Source organism: Erpetoichthys calabaricus, chromosome 10, assembly GCF_900747795.2.
Source record: "Erpetoichthys calabaricus chromosome 10, fErpCal1.3, whole genome shotgun sequence".
Taxonomy (NCBI): Eukaryota; Metazoa; Chordata; class Cladistia; order Polypteriformes; family Polypteridae; genus Erpetoichthys; species Erpetoichthys calabaricus.
The window spans coordinates 159,963,357-159,987,030 of NC_041403.2; the positions used below are offsets into that span (position 1 = coordinate 159,963,357).

Sequence of the window (23,674 nt, forward strand, 5' to 3'; positions counted from 1 at the left end):
TGTGTACACGACAGCTGACAACCGTTGGCTGCTCATCTGTTAGTACAATGCATATAATGCCACTATAATGAATAAGGCATGTAGGTGTTTTGGAACTCACAAACGGAAGAGAAGCTTGTCCGTCTGATGTTTTGTGTTTTAGGTACCATGACAGAATGGACAAACAGGAGTGAGTCTGAACGTCGGCATGCCATTGCATAATTTGACATGCAAAGCGTTTTTCAGTCGTTTAGACTGACATGGTCTGGAGATGACATCAGCAACTACAGTCGATAATGTGACATCGGCTGTAAATACTGATCATATCTTCCAGGACCCTACAATGCAATCAAGGTAAGGGGCTACCTGGAGCACCAAATCCACAAAGTGAAGAGGACTGAGGATGAATGGAGGCCTCAAAAAGGCTGGCTTTAAATCTCAGCCAAGCCACCAGCCATATAAAGTTTGCATGTTCTCCTTGGGTCTGCGCATGTTTACAACGCCAAGACACACAGCTTAACTGGTGGCATTAAATTTTACCAGCCATTCCTGTGACGGACTGGTTTCCTGTCCAGAGTTTGTTCCTTTCTTATTATGGATTCTACTCGGATTGTCACCACACTTCTAAAACCCTGAACTGGACTTGAAAGAAAACAATTTGATTGATCTAGTGATTGTTGGTGTTCAGCATGAAATATAGAGTATAGAGATTAGCCGATGGCTCACTAAACACTAAATTGTATGCTTTTTAATTCAGATTAAGGCTAGGGCCTTGATCCGCATTTCACTAAAGCAAACTCCAAACGTTCTTCAATCATTTCTTAGGGGGAAGAGAATAGCCGTGCAACTGTAAACTGAATAATAACAAAAGTTGGCCTGGACAGGGGGACGTGGGCAGGCACGGCAAGATTTAAGCATGAGGGGCTCCGCTGATTTGAGCACACTAACCTGATGGCTTCCCCTGCACTTTCCACATACACTGCCAACAGAAATCCAAGATTGAAAGCTGCTGCCACCCACACTGTCAGGGCAATGTGCCAGTTGCACTTGAGTGCCTTCACTCATTTCCAACTTGGAGTGGAATCCTTTAGACTCCATGCCTTTTGAACCTGCGTGTGCATTTAAGGCCTTAAACAGACTTGCAGTGGTCCCACCAGACTGATGGGCAGGTGGGTGGACTTAAAGCAGACTGTGACTGGACTGGAGAGACACCATATGATGGCTGAATGAGGAAAGATATCGGCTGATGTTAGTCTTTATTAAATATTCTAAATAGTAAAGACTCTCAATCACTCAATCAATCAGCCCTTATTGACGCACCTTTTACTTACCTCATGCTCACCATCCTTCTTTTATGTGTATGTGTTAATTATATTTGCTGTGTATTGTGACAGATATCACACAGGGACTGGCATCCCAGCCGGAGCTGTACCAGGATACTTACCCGGCCGTGACGCCAATATGATGGAAGGACAGGGGAAGACAAGTTATTCAGGTCATTGTCTTCCTCAACACACTAAGTGGCAGCCCCCCTGGGTTACGCTACAAATACCCACACAGGTCATAATGTGAACTGTAGTTCTTTGGGTCAGCCGTGTTGGGTTCCATGGATGCTGCCAGGGGGCGCTAATGGGGATTAGTGAGCGCTACTTTGTGGGGTTTCAAACAGTATTCCTAAGCCACACTCTCAGGAAACCAGAAGGACTCCCAGGTTTTGGATAAAAGGAGCAGCCTGCTACAATATGGGGAGCCAGAGTCGGGAGAAGGGAGACGAAGCTCACCTGAAGGAGCACAGGAGAGGTGGAAAGATTGCCGACTGTTTAGTTTGTGTGTTTTGAAGCCCAGTGTACAAGATCTCAACAAGGTGTGTCAAGTGTTTGGGGGGATGCAACGCTCCCTGGTCACAGTATATATCATGTCAAGTTATTTTCTAACCTGCTTAAGGGTCATGGGGGGCTGGAGCCTATTCCAGCAAGCACAGAGTGCAAGCCAGGAACAAACACTGGATGGACACCAGTACATCCACACACCAAACACACACTGAGACTGATTTAGCATCGCCAACTCACCTAACCTGCATATCCTTGGACTGTGGGAGGAAGCCAGAACACCCAGAAAAAACCCACGCAGACACGAAGAGAACGTGCAAACTCCATGCAATGGGGACCCCAAGACGTGAAAAGCTGGTCTCCATACTGCACCGCGCCACCATACTGCCCGTGTATATAACTTCTGACTAAAAAATCCCATTTATCTATCCAACCTGTGCTTTTGTTAACGTTGTGTGGAGAGTTCCAGAAATCAACTGCTAAATGACGTGGACCAACACATTAAGGGAGGCCAGTCCATCCAAAAGCACACCCATATACAAGTCTCCATGACACCTACCAGTGTTCTCAACGCATTTATTCAAATGCAGGCTTTTCTGATGAGATGTGGCCTAATGGTCACAAGGCTGGAACCAGATTTGGATGAGACAGCAGTTCATGGTATAGCATACACACTCATCCTGGGCCACTTTAAAGATACAAATCAACCAACCTGACGTGTCAGACGAAACGGAAGAAATGACAATGCTATGAGAAAACTTACCTGAACATGCAAACTGCACATTTTAATGAAATGAATCAGTACGAGGGATGTTCAAAAAGTTTCTGCACTTTTGGAAACGGTAAAGGCAGGAGGAGCAGTAATTGGGCATTAAAAAGTGGGTATGACGCTGGGAAAATTGCATCACAAACGAACGTGACTATGTAGAAAAGTGATGTACTTTGTTTTTGAAATTCTTAATAAATAAAGTTAAAAAAAGTGCGGAAACATTTTGAACGTCCCTCGTATTAATTAATGATTATACAGAGCTTTTCAGAATAAGCACATCAGTATGACACTTTATCCATTATGGCCAGTGTTGCCAGTGTGGAAGACAGGAATACAGTAATCCCTCCTCTATCGTGGGGGTTGCGTTCCAGACCCCCCCGCGAAAGGTGAAAATCTGCGAAGTAGAAACCATATGTTTATATGGTTATTTTTATATTGTCATGCTTGGGTCACAGATTTGCACAGACACACAGGAGGTTGTAGAGAGACAGGAACTTTATTCAAACACTGCAAACAAACATTTGTCGATTTTTCAAAAGTTTTAACTGTGCTCCATGACATGAAAGAGATGATAGTTCCATCTCACAATTAAAAGAATGCAAACATATCTTCCTCTTCAAAGGAGTGCGCGTCAGGAGCAGATAATGTCAGAGAGAGAAAGAAAAGCAAACAAATCAATAGGGCTGTTTGGGCTTTTAAGTATGCGAAGCACCACCGGACAATACAGCTGCTAGGAAGGGAGCAATGTAAAGGTAGCCTTTCAGTATTTTTTTAGAGGAGCGTCTGTATCGTAACAGCCCCCCCTGCTCACACCCCCTCCGTCAGGAGCACAGAATGTCAGAGAGAGTGAGAGAGAGAGAGACAGAGAAAAACAAACAATTAAAAATCAATACGTGCCGTTGAGCTTTTAAGTATGCGAAGCACCATGCAGGGAGCATATCGCTTGACAAAGCAGCCACATTTAAGCCCAGCAAGGAAGAGAGCAATGTGAAGGTAATCTTTCAGTGTTTTTTGAGGAGCAGCCGTATCTTCTAGGGGTGCGAACAGCCCCCGTGCCCACAATATATTTGAGGAGTTTTATTTAATAGGTAATCCGCGCTCTGGTTGGGTAGCTTCTCAGCCATCTGCCAATAGCGTCCTTTGTATGAAATCAACTGGGCAAACCAACTGAGGAAGCATGTACCAGAAATTAAAAGACCCATTGTCCGCAGAAATCCGCGAACCAGCAAAAAATCTGCGATATATATTTAAATATGTTTACATATAAAATCCACGATAGAGTGAAGCCGCGAAAGTCGAAGCGCGATATAGCGAGGGATTACTGTAGTTCAATCAATCAGTCAGTCTTTATTCAGTCACAGATGAGTACATGGATTCATGCTTTGCAAAGCAGAAGAGCAAAGTTTCCCTGTTTCACCCGACTTTTATCATTTTCCTTCCTCCCCCTTCCCCTTACTTATCAATAAGCACAATATGTTTTTCTAAGCATTTCATCTTACATTGTGTGCATCGGCTAACCGTTTCTATTTTGTGTACATTGCAAAAGGGGCCCTAAAGAAGGAAAAGCCTTTCCTGTACGGACCTCGCGGTTCAGAAACAGTTTCATCCCAAGAACTATAAACACACTCAATCACTCCATCAAGCGCTCCTTGTAGAACTGTTTGTACTTATAAGTACAATCACCTCACTGTAAACTTGCACTATAGTTATAATATTGCACAACCTGCGCCAAGAACTATAAACGCACTCAATCAGTCCATCAAGTTCTCCTTGCAGAACACTTTGTACTTATTAGTATAATTACCTCACTGTAAATTTGCGATAGTTCTAATATTGCACAACCTGCACCACTTTATAAAGCATGTATTTACATATGATGAAAATATTATTTTTAAGATGAAATGCAGCAAAATATGTTTATTTCATTATACAGATAAAATGTTAGCATCATTTAAATAATCTATATTGTTAATAATTAAACATGTGAGGACATGGTGTCGCAGCGCTAGCAAGGAGCTGCGCCCATTCAGGGATTGTTCCTGCCTTGCGCTGTATTCTTGCTGGTACTGACGTGACACTGGAAGGATAGACGGATAGAATAATTAAACACATACTACGAAGATATTTCAATGTTACTTAAAAGTTTTGAAGAATCTGCGTTCTAAACTTACAGATGGCTTCACGTCTATTACAGAGCTGATTGTGTGGTGATTGGGTATTTGGAGAAAGAAAAGTAAGGACAGGAATTGGAGGTTAGTACGTTTGAAAGAGACAGTACTTCTGTAATAAATTATTTCATCGAAGGTCACGCATGGCGCAGCAAGCCTCTTGCGTGAGACATGAACAAGCACTGCGCCACCGTGTTCCCATGTTTATTAACATGCTTTCATTCCTATCATCATGAAAAAGATATCACGTATACATCTCAGTATTTTAATTATTCAGAGAGCTGTAATATCACGAATGTAATGGATTATGTGTCCTGTCGGAGAAAGAGAAAGCCCGTTTAAGAAGCAGGTAGTGATTCACACACATAGAGCACATAGAAGATCAAATACAGAACAAAGCATTTAATGTGCTACTTTAGTTACGATGGGATTTGAGAAACTAGTAAATTAAACGATTTTAAGATGAAGTTTATGATGTTCTACTTTAATGGCAAAGTAAACTACGTGATTAAAGTGAAAATTTCGAGAATGAAGTTGATATTTCGTGCTTTTTTCCCACTGTGTGCCTATTTTTTTTGTCTGTACCCTAATAAGCTTTCATATGACACTCAGACGGTGGACTACAACTCGCCTTTTCACGGCGACTTTGATATGTGATTTCTTTTTTATTTCGGGCACTGTGCGAATTTGTGAACTTGAGCTTTCGAGTTTCTCCGACACTCTGTCACTTGATCAACTTCCTAGATTGTGGGTTCGCTTCCCGGTTCCTCCCTGTGTGTATAGTGCTTTGAGTACTGAGAAAAGCGCTATATAAATGTAATGAATTATTATTATTATTATTATTTTGTTGTTTATATCACTGTTTAAACCAACAAATAGTACGTTTTTCTTTGCCTCCACTTAGTATTCGCTCATATTCTTATATTTTCCTCCGTGCTTTTCCCATTGTCTTTTCACAGAAGGCTGAGCTTAAGGGTTATTTATATTGATTTGCATATTCAAAGAGGTGTAATTCTGGGAGGAGTTGGGGCGGGACAGAAGGCACATGCACGCGCGTTACTTTTCACGCTGATCGGGATTTATGTAGCGGAAGAACGTGGAAGTTTGTGTACGCACAGATTCCTGCATTTGGATTTTTCTTTTTTTTTTTTTTTTTATTAATTTTATTTATTAATTTTATTGTAATCATTCCATACAAATAGATCAATTTATAACAAAAAGAAAAAAAAATTGAAGACAAATCAAACCCCACCCCTGAGAAGGAGAGCTTAGCCAAAGGAGAATTGCTTAGGGCTTTTTAATAAGGCAACAATAAACAAAAGAAAGGAAGAAATATATATAGGTAAATAAAAAATGGAGAAGGAAAATAAATGCGGTAATAGTTATTTCTCTTATTCTAAAATAATAATGATTAGATCCTGCCATGTTTTGAAAAAATTCTGTACAGATCCTCTAACTGAGAATTTGATTTTTTCCAATTTCAAATAATATAAAACATTGGTCTCCCACTGACTTATCAGAGGAGAGTTAGGATTCTTCCAATTTAACAAAATAAGTCTGCGTGCCAAAAGTGTAGTGAATGCAATCACCGTTTGCTTGTCCTTCTCCACTTCAAGTCTGTCTGGAAGAACACCGAACACAGCTGTTAGTGGGTTAGGAGGGATTGTGATACCTGGATCTGTGCATCTGGATTTTTCTGTGCGTACGCACATTGCCACTTTTGTGCTTACGCCATGTTAGAGTTCTACGCACTGCATTATACATGAGGCCCCAGGTCTGCAGTTTTCCTGCACAATTGGGCTATTTTTGATCAGTGCCTGTAGGAAAAAAATGTCCTTTATGTGTTTCAGTGTTGGCTATTTTGGGCTATTTTTTCCAACCCCTCCTCCACTCTGTTAGCACCTTTTTCACCCACTGGGGTGCTTTTCAGTCTTTTATAACCTACTTTATCGATCTCCAATCTCTGTGGGGGAATCTCTTCAATAGTATGCACCCAATCCTTTACTCTCAAATGTCTTAGGGGGACCTCACCCCCTGCTTTTTGGTGTGTCATTTTGTATTTGTCAGGTATTGGGCTGGTCTCTTGTGGGATCTGAGCTGTCCTTGGGCTGGGAAATTCTTTAGGGCATGGCAACCCTGACTATCTATATTTTATAAATATACTGTATATATTGTCCTGCGGTGGGTTGGCACCCTGCCCAGGATTGGTTCCTGCCTTGTGCCCTGTGTTGGCTGGGATTGGCTCCAGCAGACCCCGGTGACCCTGTGTTCGGATTCAGCAGGTTGGAAAATGGATGGATGGATGCATACTGTATATATAGATAGTCAGGGTTGCCAGGCCCTGAAGAAAAACAGAATGTCTATTTGTTTGTTCCCTATTCAGTCCTACACCCTTTGACCGATCTGAAGCACACTCTGCATAGTTGCTCTCTAGGACCATATGGACAAGATAGACTACTTCGGGAAGCCAAATTTTCGACCCTGGGGGAGTCCCAGTGTTTTTTTTTTTCCATGTGCATTACAGTATGCACACCAGTGCCACCTGCTGGCTCATAGCAAGTGGAACATCCAAAAAGACTGAAGCCAACAGACAAAATGACCAGAGCTTAACATCACTTACCTGGTCAACGTGCCATGCTGCTTCTATTTACTGTAATATAAACAGGAGAATCATGAGCTTTTGAAGGGGAGTGTTGGGTGAGGTTTGATCGAGATTAGAAGTGCAGTGCAACACAAAGGAGAATCAAAGGGTTGTTGTTTAACTTTTGCTTTGTTGGCTTTTCTTTATAAATTAAGCACTATGAACTGTCCACCTTGAACTAAGAGGATGAGTCAGGCATGACACCATTCATGGAAAATCCAGCAAGGATTTACCGCAATTCCGGAATCCAATCAGACTCAAAAAAGAACAAACTCTCGACTCCCACTGCTACTACCAATTAGATGGTTTAGTGAGGTTCTCAGATCGGCCCTGCAGCGGTCACTTGCGGCCTCTGGCGGAGCGCCAAGAAGACGATCAAACTTGACTATCTAAAGGATATAAAAGTCGTAATAAGGTTTCCTTAGGTGAACCTGCGGAAGGATCATTACCGATGCCATCCCCCGTGGATGGCTAGACCTGACCTCTCGGGCACGCTTCCCCCCTCTCTCCGGAGAGGCAGGGGGGGCCAGGGTGGAGGGGGCAGAAGGGGCTTCCTCCCTGGACGTCCTTCCCCTCTCACCCCACGCCGCCCTCCGCACCCGACCCCGTTCGCCTCCATCCCATGCTCCGGGAGGTGGGGGTGGCGGTAGTCCTCCCCGGGGTGCGGCCTGGACCCGTGGCTTTGGAGAGGCCCGGGTGGTAGGCACTACCCTCCCGGGTGCCTGCCCGGACCTTTCGTCCCACGCCGGCCGGGAAATGGTCACCGGGTTGCCTTCCCCGCTGATTCTATCTGCTGTAATATAAACAGGTGTATGGTGCGCTTTTACAGAGGTTTGCTGGGTGAGGTTTGATTGAGAGTGGATGTGCAGAGCAACTGAAAGGAGAAGGGTTGTTGTTTAACTCCTGTCTTGTCGGCTTTTCTTCATAATTTAAGCACTTCGTACTACCCACCTTCATCTTACAGAACCAGTCAGCCGTGACAGCATTCATGGTTACAACCCAGGATGGAGTCACCGCAATTCTGGAATCCAATTGGAACCAAAAAGAACAAATTCTCAACTCACGAGAGCAGAGACATTGATAGAGAGGCAGTGTGGATGACGGATGGGACAACAGGGTCACCATTTAATAAAAAAAACACATAAACCTTTACTTTCTTTCCTCATCCCATTCTACAAATAAATACCAGGTACTTTGGCTATTGGTGTATAAAAACTGATTTAAAGTGTTCAGTATCTTTCAGTCAGAAAGTCTTAACACCAGAGAAAAAATAACCACGATCAGTCCTCATCTACTGTAGTACCTGTCAAAGAATATCTTATCAATCTTTCAAAAAATCATATAAATATTCACTGACACTAATATGTATAAATAAATACAAACTGAGAGGACAACGATGTGCCAGGAATGAAATGAAGCCAACATACACAAAACAAACTTTCAGTGATATAAACATGTACTAGTTCCATGTCCATACGTCAAATTTAAATTTGAGAAATGTATAAATTTATGTTGTTTTTTTTTTTGTGGAGGGGAAAAATTCTTATATTTTTGTTTTTTGCCTTTTTTTCTTTCTTTTTTTTTTACAGTTCCAAACGTGAATAGGCCCCGGAGGGTCTTGTTCCGCCCCTTGTGCTATATAAAATGAAGATTGATTGACTGATGGATAAATGAGCTCCTTGAGATCATGAGTCATCCAGCTGCCCTGAATAGTGTTAGACAGTAAGATTACGAAAGAATTCATGCAAAACCTATCGGGCATCGGAGCGAGACAGAATGATAGATACATCAGGACCTCACACAGACTGGAGAAGGCTAAGCGTTTTAGCAGCTTCTTTAAGGGGCATATTAGTACAGATGTTTCCTGATTTTAGATTGTTCAATTTGATTTGTAGGAAGTGAAAACAAAAAATGAAACAGACAGTTGAAAACAAATCTGAACAGGATCCATGCAGCTTGAGAAATCATCAATCATGTGTTTTTTAAATGTGTAATTATGATATATATATTACAATGTAATGTATATCAGTATTATTTATAATAATACATTATACAGTACCTTCATAAAGTATTCAGACCCCTCCACTTTTTGCCCATTTTTATTATGCTGTATTGTACTAAAATCTTTTGAATTCATTTTTTGTCTCATCAGGCAACACTCAATAACTTAGAATGACAAAGCGAAAGCGGGATTTAAGAGATTAGTTCAAATAATAATAAAAAAAAACAAAAATATCACATTGACACAAGTATTCAAACCCTTTCCTTAGTACTTTGTTGAAGCCCCTTTGGCGTGAATCTATCTTGGAGTCTTCTTGGGTTTGACGCCACAAGAGTTACACAATCAGATTTGGGGATTTTCTTCCATTTTTCCCCTCAAGTCCTTGCAAGCTCTGTTAGGTTGGGTGGAGACCATCAATGGACAGTTATTTATAGGTCACACTAGAGATGTTTGATTAGGTTCAAGTCTGTGCCACTCAAGAACATACATGGTGTTGTCCCTATGCCACTTCTTTGTTGTGTTTGCTTTGTGCTTAGGGCCAGGGCTGCTTTAACGCATGGGCATGCTGGGCAGTTGCCCGGGGGCCCCACGAGCATAGGGGCCCCATGCTCACCTATGTATGTTGTGATTTGCTGAGTGGTTGTATTGGTGGGGGCCCCGATGCACTGCTTTGCCCGGGGGCCTATAATGCTCTAAACACGGCCTTGCTTAGGGTCACTGTCCTGTTAGAAGATGGACCTTTAGACCAGTCCAGGGTGGTCTGAAGATGTTTTTCCTTTAGGTTATCTCTGTACCTTGTTTCATTCAGCTTCTAGTCTCCAAGTTCTCGCAACATGATGCTGCCACCACCTTCCATGATCATTGGAATGGTATTACTCAGGTGATGAGGGTGCCTGGTTTTCTTCATAAGTGATGCTTAGAATCGAGGCCAAACAATCCAAACTTGGATTCATCAGATCAGAGAATCTGGTTTCTCACAGTCTTGAGAGTCCTTTAGTTGCCTTTTTGCAAAGTCCAAACAGGCTATTCATGTGTTGTCTGGCTACTCTGCCATAAAGACCCGCTTGGTGGAGTGTCACAGTCATGGATGTCCTTCTGGAAGTTTCTCCCATTTCCTCACAGATTCTCTTGAGCTCAGCCAGAGTGACAATTGGGTTCCTGGTCACCCCTCTCACCATGGCTCTTTTTCCCTCCGATTGCTCAGTATAGCCTAATCGTCAGCTCTAGGAAGAGTCATGGTGGTTCCAAACTTAATCCATTAAAGAATTACCGAGACCACTGTGGTTTTGGAAATCTTGAATGCTACACATATTTCTGTAGCTTTTCCCAGATCTGTTCCTGGACATAATCCTCTGTCTCAGGCAGTTCCTTTCATCTCATGGCTTGGTTTTTCCTCAACTGTGGGCCCTTCTACAGACAGGGATGTGTCTTTCCTAAGCAGTCCAATCAAATGAATTGACCACAAAGCGTAGAAACATCTCAATGATGATCAATAGAAGGGGATACACCTTGGCCAAAACTTCAGATGTCAATTAAAGGTCTGAACACTTGCGTCAATGTGATATTTCATTTTTTTTATTTAACGGGGCTGCTCATCAATGATAATTGTGATTAATGCATTACAGATTTCTATAATTACATTTTTTAACGCAACCCCTAATTGCATTAATTTAATCCAGCAAACCTGACTGTACTTTACACATTGGTAATGAAGCAGTGCCCAATGAATCCAAGTCTATTACTAATAGTAGCGGGTCACAGCTACAAAGGAATTCCAGCCAATCTTATCCAGCAAAATATGATCACATCCATAATATTCTCCCTGTCTACCAGAAGTGCATCTGCTACTCTAAGGCAAAAAGCAATTTGTATAGATATGTTTTATCTAACTGCCTTACCTTAACCTTCCTTATTTCTATTTGTATGTATTATTTCATTCTGTCTGTTACTTGTTATTAGATGCAACTGAGAAGGCAAATTTCATGTTTTCCTGTGTAAACATGACTAAATAAAGAAACCTAACCTAACCTAACCTAACAACCCAATTTAATTATTCTTAACGCTGGTAATTTTATACTGATCCACTGACCCCAGATTGTCCGGTTGCCTTCTTGAGTCTTCCCGGGCATGTAAACTTTAACATAAATATTCCAGGGGTTTATGGAATGTAAGGCTCAGCAAACCTGTGTGATATTTTCGCCGTCAGTCACTCATTTAACCCCACATATCGTCAGGGCGTTACGCTGGCTGCTACAGTACAGTCTGCTTTCATGACCACCTGTGTGTTGATACTGCGGTAATGCTTACGATTCACATATGCATTATGTGCATGCTGATTTGCAATATTCCACATTACCTCACGTGGAATGCTGGGAAAAATGTATAAATCTGTATATCACCTCACGTATTGTAATGGTGTTCAAAGCTTGGTGTAAAATTCAAGAAATGGTTGGTTGTGAAATACCCAAATCATAACTATTGCAAAGCTGCATTTCCCTGTGGTCAAAAACATAAAGTTACCAGCAGTTTCATTTTGGCTAACAGTGCATGTCTTGTCCATGTTGATGGGAGTGACCACATGTCATACAAGAGATGTTACATGTATTATTCCATCTCTTTCAAATTGACATCTTTTTATACATCATTTTTGTCCGGTGTTTTCAAAGCATTCTGCCAATCATTCCAAACTCTGCCTGAACGTCTTCTGACAGCTCCTCGTGAGTTACGACAGCTCTGCTAAATCTTGGTGAAGTTAGGAGTAGCTTCATAAACTAGGAAAACAGATAAAATGCCATTACTCCTACTCCTAAGAGTTGGATCAAATTTGTGCTACTCTGAGGTTTTGAACCAATCAGGACCATTTTCCTTCTTTAAGATGCCTGATAAATATGGGCAGCTGATCTACAAATTTCCATTTTTTGGCATACAGCAAACACCACTCTTAGTTTGTCATCTCAGGAATCAGGTTGAGTGTAGCATGTGAAATGTTCAGCTCAAAAGCTGAATTTATGTCCGTCACATGACTGGCAGTATCTCAGATGAAGTCTGGAACCATTTTGATTATATTTGCAGTATTACGCCTATCATATCTTTCAGGTGAGGAGAGAACCCATGATAGTTAAGTGGGTAATCAGAATCTCCATGGGCCTGGAAGACTTCAGGAGGACCAACCTCAAGGGAATGACTCTTATCACAGGAAGATCCTTCACAATCAGGGTCCTCTACAACAGTGGCATATCATCCAAGGGCACAACCCGCGCATTACATCTCGTACTGATTATTGTAATTCTATCCTTTCTGGTGTGGAAGATCAGCCTGACCCAGACAGACACTCAGACTCAGAAGTCCTGCACAACACACACACAGTGCACAAACCCCAATAAGCTCAATCCTTATCTCTTTCTTTTCTTCTGCCGCCTCCACTCCTCTCCCACAAGCTCTGCCTCCCGACTCTGGCTCTCCGAATGGAGTGAGACGACCCCTTTTATAATTCACCCGGATGTGCTCCAGGTGCTCTCTGATGACCTTCCTGCAGCACTTCCTGGTGTGGCGGAAGTGCTGCATGGGCACCCGGAAGAACTCCTTGTATACCTGGTTCCTGTTCCGGCAGCACTTCCTGGTGTGGCAAAAGTGCTGCAATCCATGGCTTTGGAACCATGCAGGCACCCCCTGGCGTTGGCCATAGCCCCCCACAGAGTTGAGCTTCCAAGCTCTGTGGCCCACATACAATCCAGGGGGCTGCCTTCTTGCATCCCACGGAAGACACTGCCCCTCTCCCGGTCCTTCCCTTCTCATGCCTGGTCTTCCTCACAAACTCCTTTACAAACTTCAATTGGTTCAGTTCTCAATTGGTTCATAATGCTGCAGCTTGTATTATTACCAGAACTCCTTCCAAAGAACACATTACTCCAGTCCTTCAGCAGCTTCAATGGCTCCCTATTAAATATCACACAGATTTTAAGATTCTTCTTACTACTTAAAAGACCCTTCATAATCTGGCATCTCTTTATCTTTCTGATCACATCTCCATTCCTTCTCGTATCCTTAGATCTTCTTCCTCTATAAATCTTATTGTACCTCCTGCTCGCATGACAACCATGAGGTCTAGAGCTTTCAGTCGAGTAGCCCCTCACCTGTGGAACTCTCTCCCACAAGACATTCGTAATATCGACTCTCTTCCTACCTTTTTAAGATGGCTTATTCTGTCTGATACTTTTAGCTGATAAATTTAAATTCAGTTTTATTATTGTATTTATTCTGGTTTTATTGTACTGTAATATCTTATTAATTTTATGTTGTGACTGTTGTTATTAATGTGCTCTGTAAGGTGTCCTTGTGTGCTTTGAAAGGCGCCTGTATATAAAATAAACATTTTTTATTATTATTATTACTATTTGATTTTGATTTGAATTACTTTGTTAATCCCCGAGAGAAAATTGTTTTTTCACAAAACCTATGGAGGTCAGAGCGCAGGGTAAGCTTTTGTACAACATCTCTGGTGCAATTTTCAGGTTAAGGCTTTATATACCATATAAACTTTCAAACTGCATTCTAAATAAATGGCAGACCAAAGAAATAAAATAAATACAGTACCTGTTTAAGTACTTTGGGTCCTCCAAATAGTTCTGAAGAAGGTTATACACCTCAAGTGGTGGGTTCAGGCCCAATTCTTCTGCTCGCTCCCACCTTTGCAGGCGGGTGATGCCTGTGAGAAGACAGGACAGTGCTTTCAGACAATGGTCATCAACTGCTGTTTTTTCTTTACTTGAAATCACTCTCTGAGCTACTGTACCTCCACACGATGTCACCTCTTTATAATGTTAGCTGTCTCATTAGTAAGGTCAATTAAAAGCCACTCTTGAAACAAGTAATTCATCAAGAGTCAGAGTGACAGCAAATCCCATGGAAATGACAATCGATATAGGAAACAAATACAGCTCACTTTGCTCATATTCTCTTAAACGCTTTTATTCATGTAAAATGTGGAATCTCATAATAATCATCATTTTCCTTCCATGGTTCATTCTTATGTTCACAGTTGCAAAATGCTGAGTTGGGCTGGGCTGCTCAGACCTTCCTATCCCAAGCAAATTTCTCCCAGATATTCCTGATGAACACCAAGGTCAAGGACAATCAAGAAATAGTGTGTCCTGGGTGTCACCTTTGGTCTTTACTTTGTGGGGGGCTTTGTCTTACACACATCCCATGGGAGTTGCAGGGGGCAACCTTACCCCTCATTGCAAATCACCTCATCTGGCTCCTCTCAAACCTCAGATGCAGTGATTCTATTCTGAAGACCTTCTGTGTTACCAAAGCTCTTCATCCTGCCATGGAGTATTAGCCTAGCAACGCTGTACTCCAAACTCACTTCAGCTGATCATACTTATGGTCTCCTCATTTCAGTCACTGCCCAGTACTTGTGACGATATGTAAGGAAAGGAATGTAGACTGACCAATAAATAAAGAATCGGAGGGTGATGTTTTCCTATGCTGTGTTATAGCCAAGGGTTTTTCCCTGGATGGCGAAAATTAATTCAAAATGACATTTTTTATATTATTTGTATTAGCTTTGTTAATCATTTGTTTATAATTTACTGTAGCTTTAAATGTGCTGTAATTTCTTGTACTTTTGTGAGTGGAGCCCTAGGAGGTGGGGCCACCCTGACATCACTGCTGCTGGGCCCTCCTCCTGGCTTTATATTCTCAGTCAGAATCGAGACTCGGCCGTGGAGCTTTGAGTTTGCATTTAATTTTATAATAAGTATTGTTATTTCTTGTTTTGCTGTTTTTTTTATTTTCTTGCTTGTTTGCTAGATTTGCCTTTAGAATTTGTGAATTGAGACTTGTTTGCCACTTTTGTCCAAAACCTTGTTGATCTTTTGAATATTTTGTTAGATTTTTGTATTCTTGTCAAATAAACTGTCGAATTGTAAAATTATAGTCTGGCTTGTCTTCATACGCCAGAGTTTTGTGGTTTGTTCAGGATTATGCCTTGCTTATCGATGTGTTTCAGCATCTCGTCTTCTTATGAGTGGGGGCTGTGTGACCGAACCAAAGGCTAGATATAAACAACCATAAACTGTCAGTGTGCATTTCTCCATCTTTGTTGCTCTTGCATTGTTTATCTCACATTTGATGCTCAGCAGATGCCGTTGCTGTTAATCTCTTTTTTCTATTATGGTGATCTTCATCACATAATCAATCTCTACAGTTTGTTTATTGCTCAGCAGATGTCACTACTCTTCTTTTTCCTTCCACCATGTCACTTCACTGAATGGTCACGTTGCCATTATTAACCCATAAGCACAGGTCACTTTTCTGTTACTTCAAATTTTTGAAATTCCAGAATATATCAGGTCATTAGCTTTCGATTAACACCAAGATCAAGGTTCTAGCTCCAGTAGTTCATGAGTAATCTTGTGACAAATGGACAGACCTTAGCATTTTATACATATAGATAGATACGTCAGGAAAAAATTTGCAATTCATAAAAAGAAAACACAATTGACATAGGACTGACTTTCAATTGAAGATCTCATTCACTGGTCAGGAATGTTATCTTCATTTCAAAAGGTCAATCCCTTGCCAATTGCATTTCCGGTTTATCATGTGCATCAATTTTTCAGGAAGCATCAATTTAACGATATTTAAGCAAAAAATGAATGCGTATTGCATGTTTTGAACATAAAACTGGATAACTAACATGTGGATTTTGCAACATGAATAACACCAGATTTCTTTTTCCTTGAAAAGAGCCTGGTCCACATTGCTGGCAGTAAGTCGAACCCATTTCCAGTGAGAGTTGGACTCTGCAGGGCTGCCCTTTGTCACTGATTCTGTTCATAACTTTTATGGACAGAATTTCTAGGTGCAGCCAGGGCGTTGAAGTGGTCCGGTTTGGTGAGCTCAGGATTGGGTCACTGCTTTTTGCAGATGATGTTGTCCTGTTTGCTTCATCAGGCTGTGATCTTCATCTCTCTCTGGATCGGTTCGCAAACAAGTGTGAAGCGGCTGGGATGGAAATCAGCACCTCCAAATCTGAGACCATGGTCCTCAGTCAGAATATGGTGCAGTGCCCTCTCAGGGTTGGGAGCAAGATCCTGCCCCAAGTGGAGAAGTTCAAGTATCTCGGGGTCTTGTTCACGAGTGAGGGAAGAATGGAGTGTGAGATCGGTGTGGCGTCCGCAGAGATGTGCATGTGTACATCGGTCTGTCATGATGAAAAAGGAGCTGAGACGTAAGGCAAAGCTCTTAATTTACCGGTTGATCTATGCTCCTACTCTCACCTATGGTCATGAGCTGTGGGTAGTGATCGAAAGAACAAGATCACGAATACAAGCGGCTGAAATGAGTTTCCTCCGCAGGGTGTCTGGGCTTTCCCTTAAAGATGGGGTGAGAAGCTCGGTCATCCGGGAGGAGCTCAGAGTAGAGCCACTGCTCCTTCGTATCGAGAGGAGTCAGATGAGGTGGCTTGGGCATCTGACCAGGATGCCTCCTGGACGCCTCCCTGGTGAGGTGTTTCGGGCACGTATAACTGGGAGGAGGCCCCAGGGAAGACCCAGGACACGCTGGAGAGACTATGTCTTTCGGCTGGCCTGGGAACGCCTTGGGATTCCCCCGGAAGAGCTAGTAGAAGTGGCCAGGGAGAGGGACGTCTGGGCATCTCTGCTCAAGCTGCTGCCCCCGCGACCCGATCTCGGATAAGCGGAAGAGGATGGATGGATGGATGGATGGATGTCTTTCCCATTGTTTGCTGTTGTGCAGCATTGGTCACCATTGTCTTGTATTATACCATAAAATATTTTTTATCTTAAAGATGTTTATGGAAATCATGCTATCTGGAGAAAACGCATGTGGACATGGGCAGAATGTGTAAAAATCGTAGTCTAAAAAAATATTGGTCTTTGAGGTTTAGGGGCTGTATCAGAAAGCTCTCTGGGACTACTCTCTTACACTAATTTCAAACAAAAAGCCCAGAATTCCAAGTGATCATAATAGATCTATTGGTCCACTTAAATAGATGTACAGTATATATAAGCGCAGAGGCCTTACATGTTGAGAGCATGTGCAGGCAAAACAAATAGTAAAAAAGGTGAAAACCTGCAAAATATCCACAAAGTAGGTCAGGACATTTACTCGCCTGCCTAGACACGGGCCTCACCCCAGGCAGCCTCCCCCCTTACAACAGGTAGGCTTCGGCCTAAACAGGCCCAAGATGTGGCTTGCCTTTCAAAGTTCAAAAATACACTTTAAATTTCCCCAAAACACAAAAATATGCAAAAATTGCTTTCAAGGGAGAGGACACAACGAAACTTCTGGCTTGGAAGGACTAGGCAAATGCAGAATCTTTATACATGAAGGAATTTATTGGAATTAAAAAAACAAGAACAGAAAAAGACAAACAGGCAAAAAGCAGACAAAAGGGGATGGCTAACAAGGCAATCCACAGCTAACAAATCCAAAGACAAAAGCAGAAAATCCAGAAAACAGAAAAATACAATACTTACACATAAATGCACTTTTCAACACACAATGAACCACTGAAGGACCTACTCCTCAGCCCGTAATATTAAGGCTGAGGCCGGCTTCCTTAGCAGTGAGGTCTGGGTGGCTTCACCTCCTGGGGTTTCACCCACAAAACACAAGAAATGAATGCAAAGACAATAAAAACACAATACTTGACAAATGAAATAATTACACAAAAAGAAGAAAAAAAGAAAAACATTGGTTTACATTAAGGCAATCCAAAAATGGAAATAACAGAGACATGAAACAAGCAAGAAAAAGAAACTTAAACCAGGGCAATAACCCCTGGTTGAACAATAACATTACCTATACAGGGTCCAAATTCCCAGTTCAAATCGAACTGCTTGAGGAGGTCCAGGTCCAACTGTCTTTGAGGAACAGGAACCAGCTCTGGCTCCTGTTCAGGGTCTGTAATAAAACAACAGCAAAATAATCAAAGGAGGTGACTGTCTGTAGTGTAATCAGATCAAAGAGCAACAGGTTATGTGTTGTTACTAGGGGATAGAAGGGTCTGATTATTCAAATCTTATCTGACATGCATAACATTTTCAAACACACTAAATCCAATTCACACTCACAATACCCTAGCAGATCAGCCTACATCCACGCTACTATGTCCAGCCTACATCCACGCTACTATGTCGTTTATAAATGAAAATGATCTTCATCCACTCTAGTGTTTTCACATCTTGCACCGCACAAATGACTGTTGAAAGAAGGAAGTATCGTAATGTTGTTGCGTAATTTATGTCTGAGTGATGGGGTATGCAATAGGACAAGATTAATTGTATTCAAAATCGGTTGAACAATTCTGACATGTAAAATTTTAACAGGCGATAAGAAAGGTAATGTAGTACATCTTCCACGGATCGACACCAAATGAGATCTTGATGTGCCATTCGTATTAAAACATTTACAGTTTCCCGTCAGAATACCTTTTGCTATGACAATTAACAAATCACAGGGACAAACATTCGAACGTGAAACTTATTCACTCACGGGCAATTATACGTTGCGTTGCCAAGATGTAACTCCAAACACGGTATCAAAATTCAAAGCGATATTGATGAAAAGTTAATTCCAAATATTGTTGTTATTGAAGTTTTACAGTAAAAGTTATGATTGAAACTCAGGCATCAGCCTGCCCAAACCCCGACATGATTAGAAAAACACAGTCCTTTATCAAAATAAACAAAAGTTTTATTTTATAATACATCCAAAAAGTGTTACATATGCACAAAACACTTCTTTCTCCCTTTCTACAATAAATCTCTCACCACCGCACTGCCCTCCTCCAGTCAAGTGTTGCCTCTCTACCACCCAGCTCCGACTCGCCTGAATAAGGGAGTGCAGTCCCTTTTACTACAGACCCAGGAGTACTTCCGGTGCCAGGGTGACTGCCCGATGGAAGTACTTCCGGGTCACACGGAAATCCATTATTAGAGTAGAGAACTTGTTTCCCTGGAACACCCTCTTGCGGCACCCCGTGACCCCAGTAGGGCTGCCCTGTCAGACTACATTTCCCGGCATGCCCTGCTGGCTTCCCACTGGGTGGGGATATTCGGGGCTGCTGCCATCTAGCGTGCTGGGGGAATAACAGTTCCCTAGTGATCTCTCTACTTCTATAGGGATTGTCCGTCCATCTTTTCCTTCCGGTTCTGCTTCCTTTCCTGGCCGGGATGTCTGTCCAGCACATGTGGCATCTACAAAGTTTAAAAAGTATTTGCATGTTAATTTCAAAGCCAAACAGAACGAAAACGTGTAACACAACGAGTACCTCTAACGCAACATGAAACGTAATTTTCCTTCAATTTATTACATTTTACTATTTTTTACTATGGTTAATTACTCGCTGTAATGTAAAATAGTTAGGTCTATTATGCATATGTAACAATTCCCATGAAAATAACAATCTGTTGTAAAAGCTAGCCCGGCCACAGACAGACACAACGCAGTGTCCACGACACACACGTTTATTCCCAACAATATTTACACGATTGCACAGTCCTTGGTTCTTCTAGCCGCCTCCACTCCTGTCTCGCAAGCTCCGTCCTTCTTCCACCCGACTCTGGCTCTCTGAATTGGAATGAGGCGGCCCCTTTAATCCTGTTTCAGATGTGTTCCAAGTGCCTGGCGATGAACTTCCGGCAGCATTCCCCAGTGTGTTGGAAGTGCTGCCCTTGCACCCGGAAGCACTCCGGGCATAAACCATCCCTGGTCTGTCAGCACTTCCTGGCGTCCCGGAAGTGCTGTCCTCCAGGGATCAAGGACTGGCCGGGTGCCCAGGGAAAAGAAGTGCTGCTCTCCCGGTTCCTCCTTCCTCCAGGCGTCCCGGCGGGGCCGTCTATGACACTGTTTAAATTGTACATCCGCTTCCCCATAAGCGAGCAGCAGAGCCGCGAACTGGCTAGTGCATAGTACCCGCCCGGGGGTTGGTGAGCGAAGCGAGCAGGGGGCAGAGCACACTAATACTACTATATATTTTTATATATGTTGCCTTATATTGTACTTAAGTTATCTTTGTGTTTCATTGTTTTGCTGCAGTATATATCTTAATTTCTCCTTAATGAACTACATCTAATCTAATATCTAATGAAAGGACACTCGCACAGTAGTTCATTTTCGGCTCATGAATTAACCTAACATTCAATTATTGAACTGACCAATGAAAGAAAAACTGACTCCCAAGATGGTGCCCAGCCAAACTTCACAAACCGCAACATCCAGCATACAGTGGTGTGAAAAACTATTTGCCCCCTTCCTGATTTCTTATTCTTTTGCATGTTTGTCACACAAAATGTTTCTGATCATCAAACACATTTAACCATTAGTCAAATATAACACAAGTAAACACAAAATGCAGTTTTTAAATGATGGTTTTTATTATTTAGGGAGAAAAAAAATCCAAACCTACACGGCCCTGTGTGAAAAAGTAATTGCCCCCTTGTTAAAAAATAACCTAACTGTGGTGTATCACACCTGAGTTCAATTTCCGTAGCCACCCCCAGGCCTGATTACTGCCACACCTGTTTCAATCAAGAAATCACTTAAATAGGAGCTGCCTGACACAGAGAAGTAGACCAAAAGCACCTCAAAAGCTAGACATCATGCCAAGATCCAAAGAAATTCAGGAACAAATGAGAACAGAAGTAATTGAGATCTATCAGTCTGGTAAAGATTATAAAGCCATTTCTAAAGCTTTGGGACTCCAGCGAACCACAGTGAGAGCCATTATCCACAAATGGCAAAAACATGGAACAGTGGTGAACCTTCCCAGGAGTGGCCGGCCGACCAAAATTACCCCAAGTGCGCAGAGACGACTCATCCGAGAGGTCACAAAAGACCCCAGGACAACGTCTAAAGAACTGCAGGCCTCGCTTGCCTCAATTAAGGTCAGTGTTCACGACTCCACCATAAGAAAGAGACTGGGCAAAAACGGCCTGCATGGCAGATTTCCAAGACGCAAACCACTGTTAAGCAAAAAGAACATTAGGGCTCGTCTCAATTTTGCTAAGAAACATCTCAATGATTGCCAAGACTTTTGGGAAAATACCTTGTGGACTGATGAGTCATAAGTTGAACTTTTTGGAAGGCAAATGTCCCGTTACATCTGGCGTAAAAGGAACACAGCATTTCAGAAAAAGAACATCATACCAACAGTAAAATATGGTGGTGGTAGTGTGATGGTCTGGGGTTGTTTTGCTGCTTCAGGACCTGGAAGGCTTGCTGTGATAGATGGAACCATGAATTCTACTGTCTACCAAAAAATCCTGAAGGAGAATGTCCGGCCATCTGTTCGTCAACTCAAGCTGAAGCGATCTTGGGTGCTGCAACAGGACAATGACCCAAAACACACCAGCAAATCCACCTCTGAGTGGCTGAAGAAAAACAAACTGAAGACTTTGGAGTGGCCTAGTCAAAGTCCTGACCTGAATCCAATTGAGATGCTATGGCATGACCTTAAAAAGGCGGTTCATGCTAGAAAACCCTCAAATAAAGCTGAATTACAACAATTTTGCAAAGATGAGTGGGCCAAAATTCCTCCAGAGCGCTGTAAAAGACTCATTGCAAGTTATCGCAGACGCTTGATTGCAGTTATTGCTGCTAAGGGTGGCCCAACCAGTTATTAGGTTCAGGGGGCAATTACTTTTTCACACAGGGCCATGTAGGTTTGGATTTTTTTTTTCTCCCTAAATAATAAAAACCACCATTTACAAACTGCATTTTGTGTTTACTTGTGTTATATTTGACTAATGGTTAAATGTGTTTGATGATCAGAAATACTTTGTGTGACAAACATGCAAAAGAATAAGAAATCAGGAAGGGGGCAAATAGTTTTTCACACCACTGTAGGTACAAATACTGTAAAAAAAAATCAATGTTAACTACTGTACTCCTGAGCCTCCTGACATACAAAAATCCATTAAGCAAAATTATCAATTTAAGCCTTAGCATTCTAACTTCGCCAGGTGTTAAGATTCCAGAAAAGATGGAGCAGCGCTAGTAAATGTCCAGAGAAGAGTGACTAAGCCGATTCCAGGACTGCAGGGGATGAGTTATGGGGAAAGATTAAAGGAGTTGAACCTTTTTAAGCAAATGGGGATTAAGAGGTGACATGATTGATTGACGTGTTTAAAATTATTAAAAGGAATTAGTAGAGTGGATTGAGGCTGTTACTTTGAAATGAGTTCAACGCAAACATGGGGACACAAATTAAAACTTGTTAAGGGTAAAATTCACTCAAATGTTAGAAGTTTTTTTTTTCCACACAGACGTGTGGAATAAGGTACTAAGTTATGTGGTAGACATTAGAACTTTAAGGACCTTCAAAACTCAAGTTGATGTTGTTTTGGATGAAGTAGTTGGATAGAACTGATGAGCTTTCCTGGGCTGAATGGCCTGTTGTGATCAAAATGATTCTGCCATTCTAATGATTACTGACTCCGACTTCAGAAATCACGAAGGGAGCCAAAGCAGATCAGACAACCTGCCGGCACTTCACCTTTTATAAATACAGTCATATGAAAACGTTTGGGAGCCCCTCTCAGCCTGCATAATAATTTACTTTATTTTCAACAATAAAGATAACAGTGGTATGTCTTTCATTTCTTAGGAACATCTGAGTACTGCGGTGTTTTCCGAACAGAGATTTTTAGTGAAGCAGTATTTAGTCGTATGAAATTAAATCAAATGTGAAAAACTGGCTGTGCACAAATGTGGGTCCCTTTGTCATTTTGCTGATTTGAATGCCTGTCACTGCTCAATGCTGATTACTTGTAACACCAAATTGGTTGGATGAGCTCGTTAAGGCTTGAACTTCATAGACAGGTGTGTCCAATCAGGAGATATAAAGGGATTTAAGGTGGTCAATTACAAGTTGTGCTTCCTTCACTTTGACTCTCCTCTGAAGAGGGACAGCATGGGATCCTCAAAGCAACTCTCCAAAGATCTGAAAACAAAGATTGTTGAGTCTCCTGGTTTAGGGGAAGGCTACAAAAAGCCATCTCAGAGGTTTAAACTGTCAGTTTCAACTGTAAGGAATGGAATCAGGAAATGGAAGGCCACAGGCACAGTTGCCGTTAAACCCAGCAGGTCTGGCAGGCCAAAAAAAATACAGGAGCGGCATATGTGCAGGATTGTGAGAATGGCTACAGACAACCACAGATCACCTCCAAAGACCTGCAAGAACATCTTGCTGCAGATGGTGTATCTGTACATCATTCTACAATTCAGCACAATTTGCACAAAGAACATCTGTAT

The 23,674-nt window shown here is 42.0% G+C and overlaps 1 protein-coding gene across 1 annotated transcript in view; it reads right to left on the reverse strand.

Annotated features, from left to right (window-relative positions):
• Positions 1–23,674, reverse strand: part of pold4 (DNA polymerase delta 4, accessory subunit) — a 48,673-nt gene that overhangs the window by 18,736 nt on the left and 6,263 nt on the right. The window contains exons 3-4 of the mRNA XM_028812268.2: positions 18,221–18,322; positions 13,982–14,093 (exon numbers count right to left, since the gene is read on the reverse strand). Coding sequence (XP_028668101.1) covers positions 13,982–14,093; positions 18,221–18,322 — 214 coding nt within the window. The remainder of the gene's footprint in view (positions 1–13,981; positions 14,094–18,220; positions 18,323–23,674) is intronic.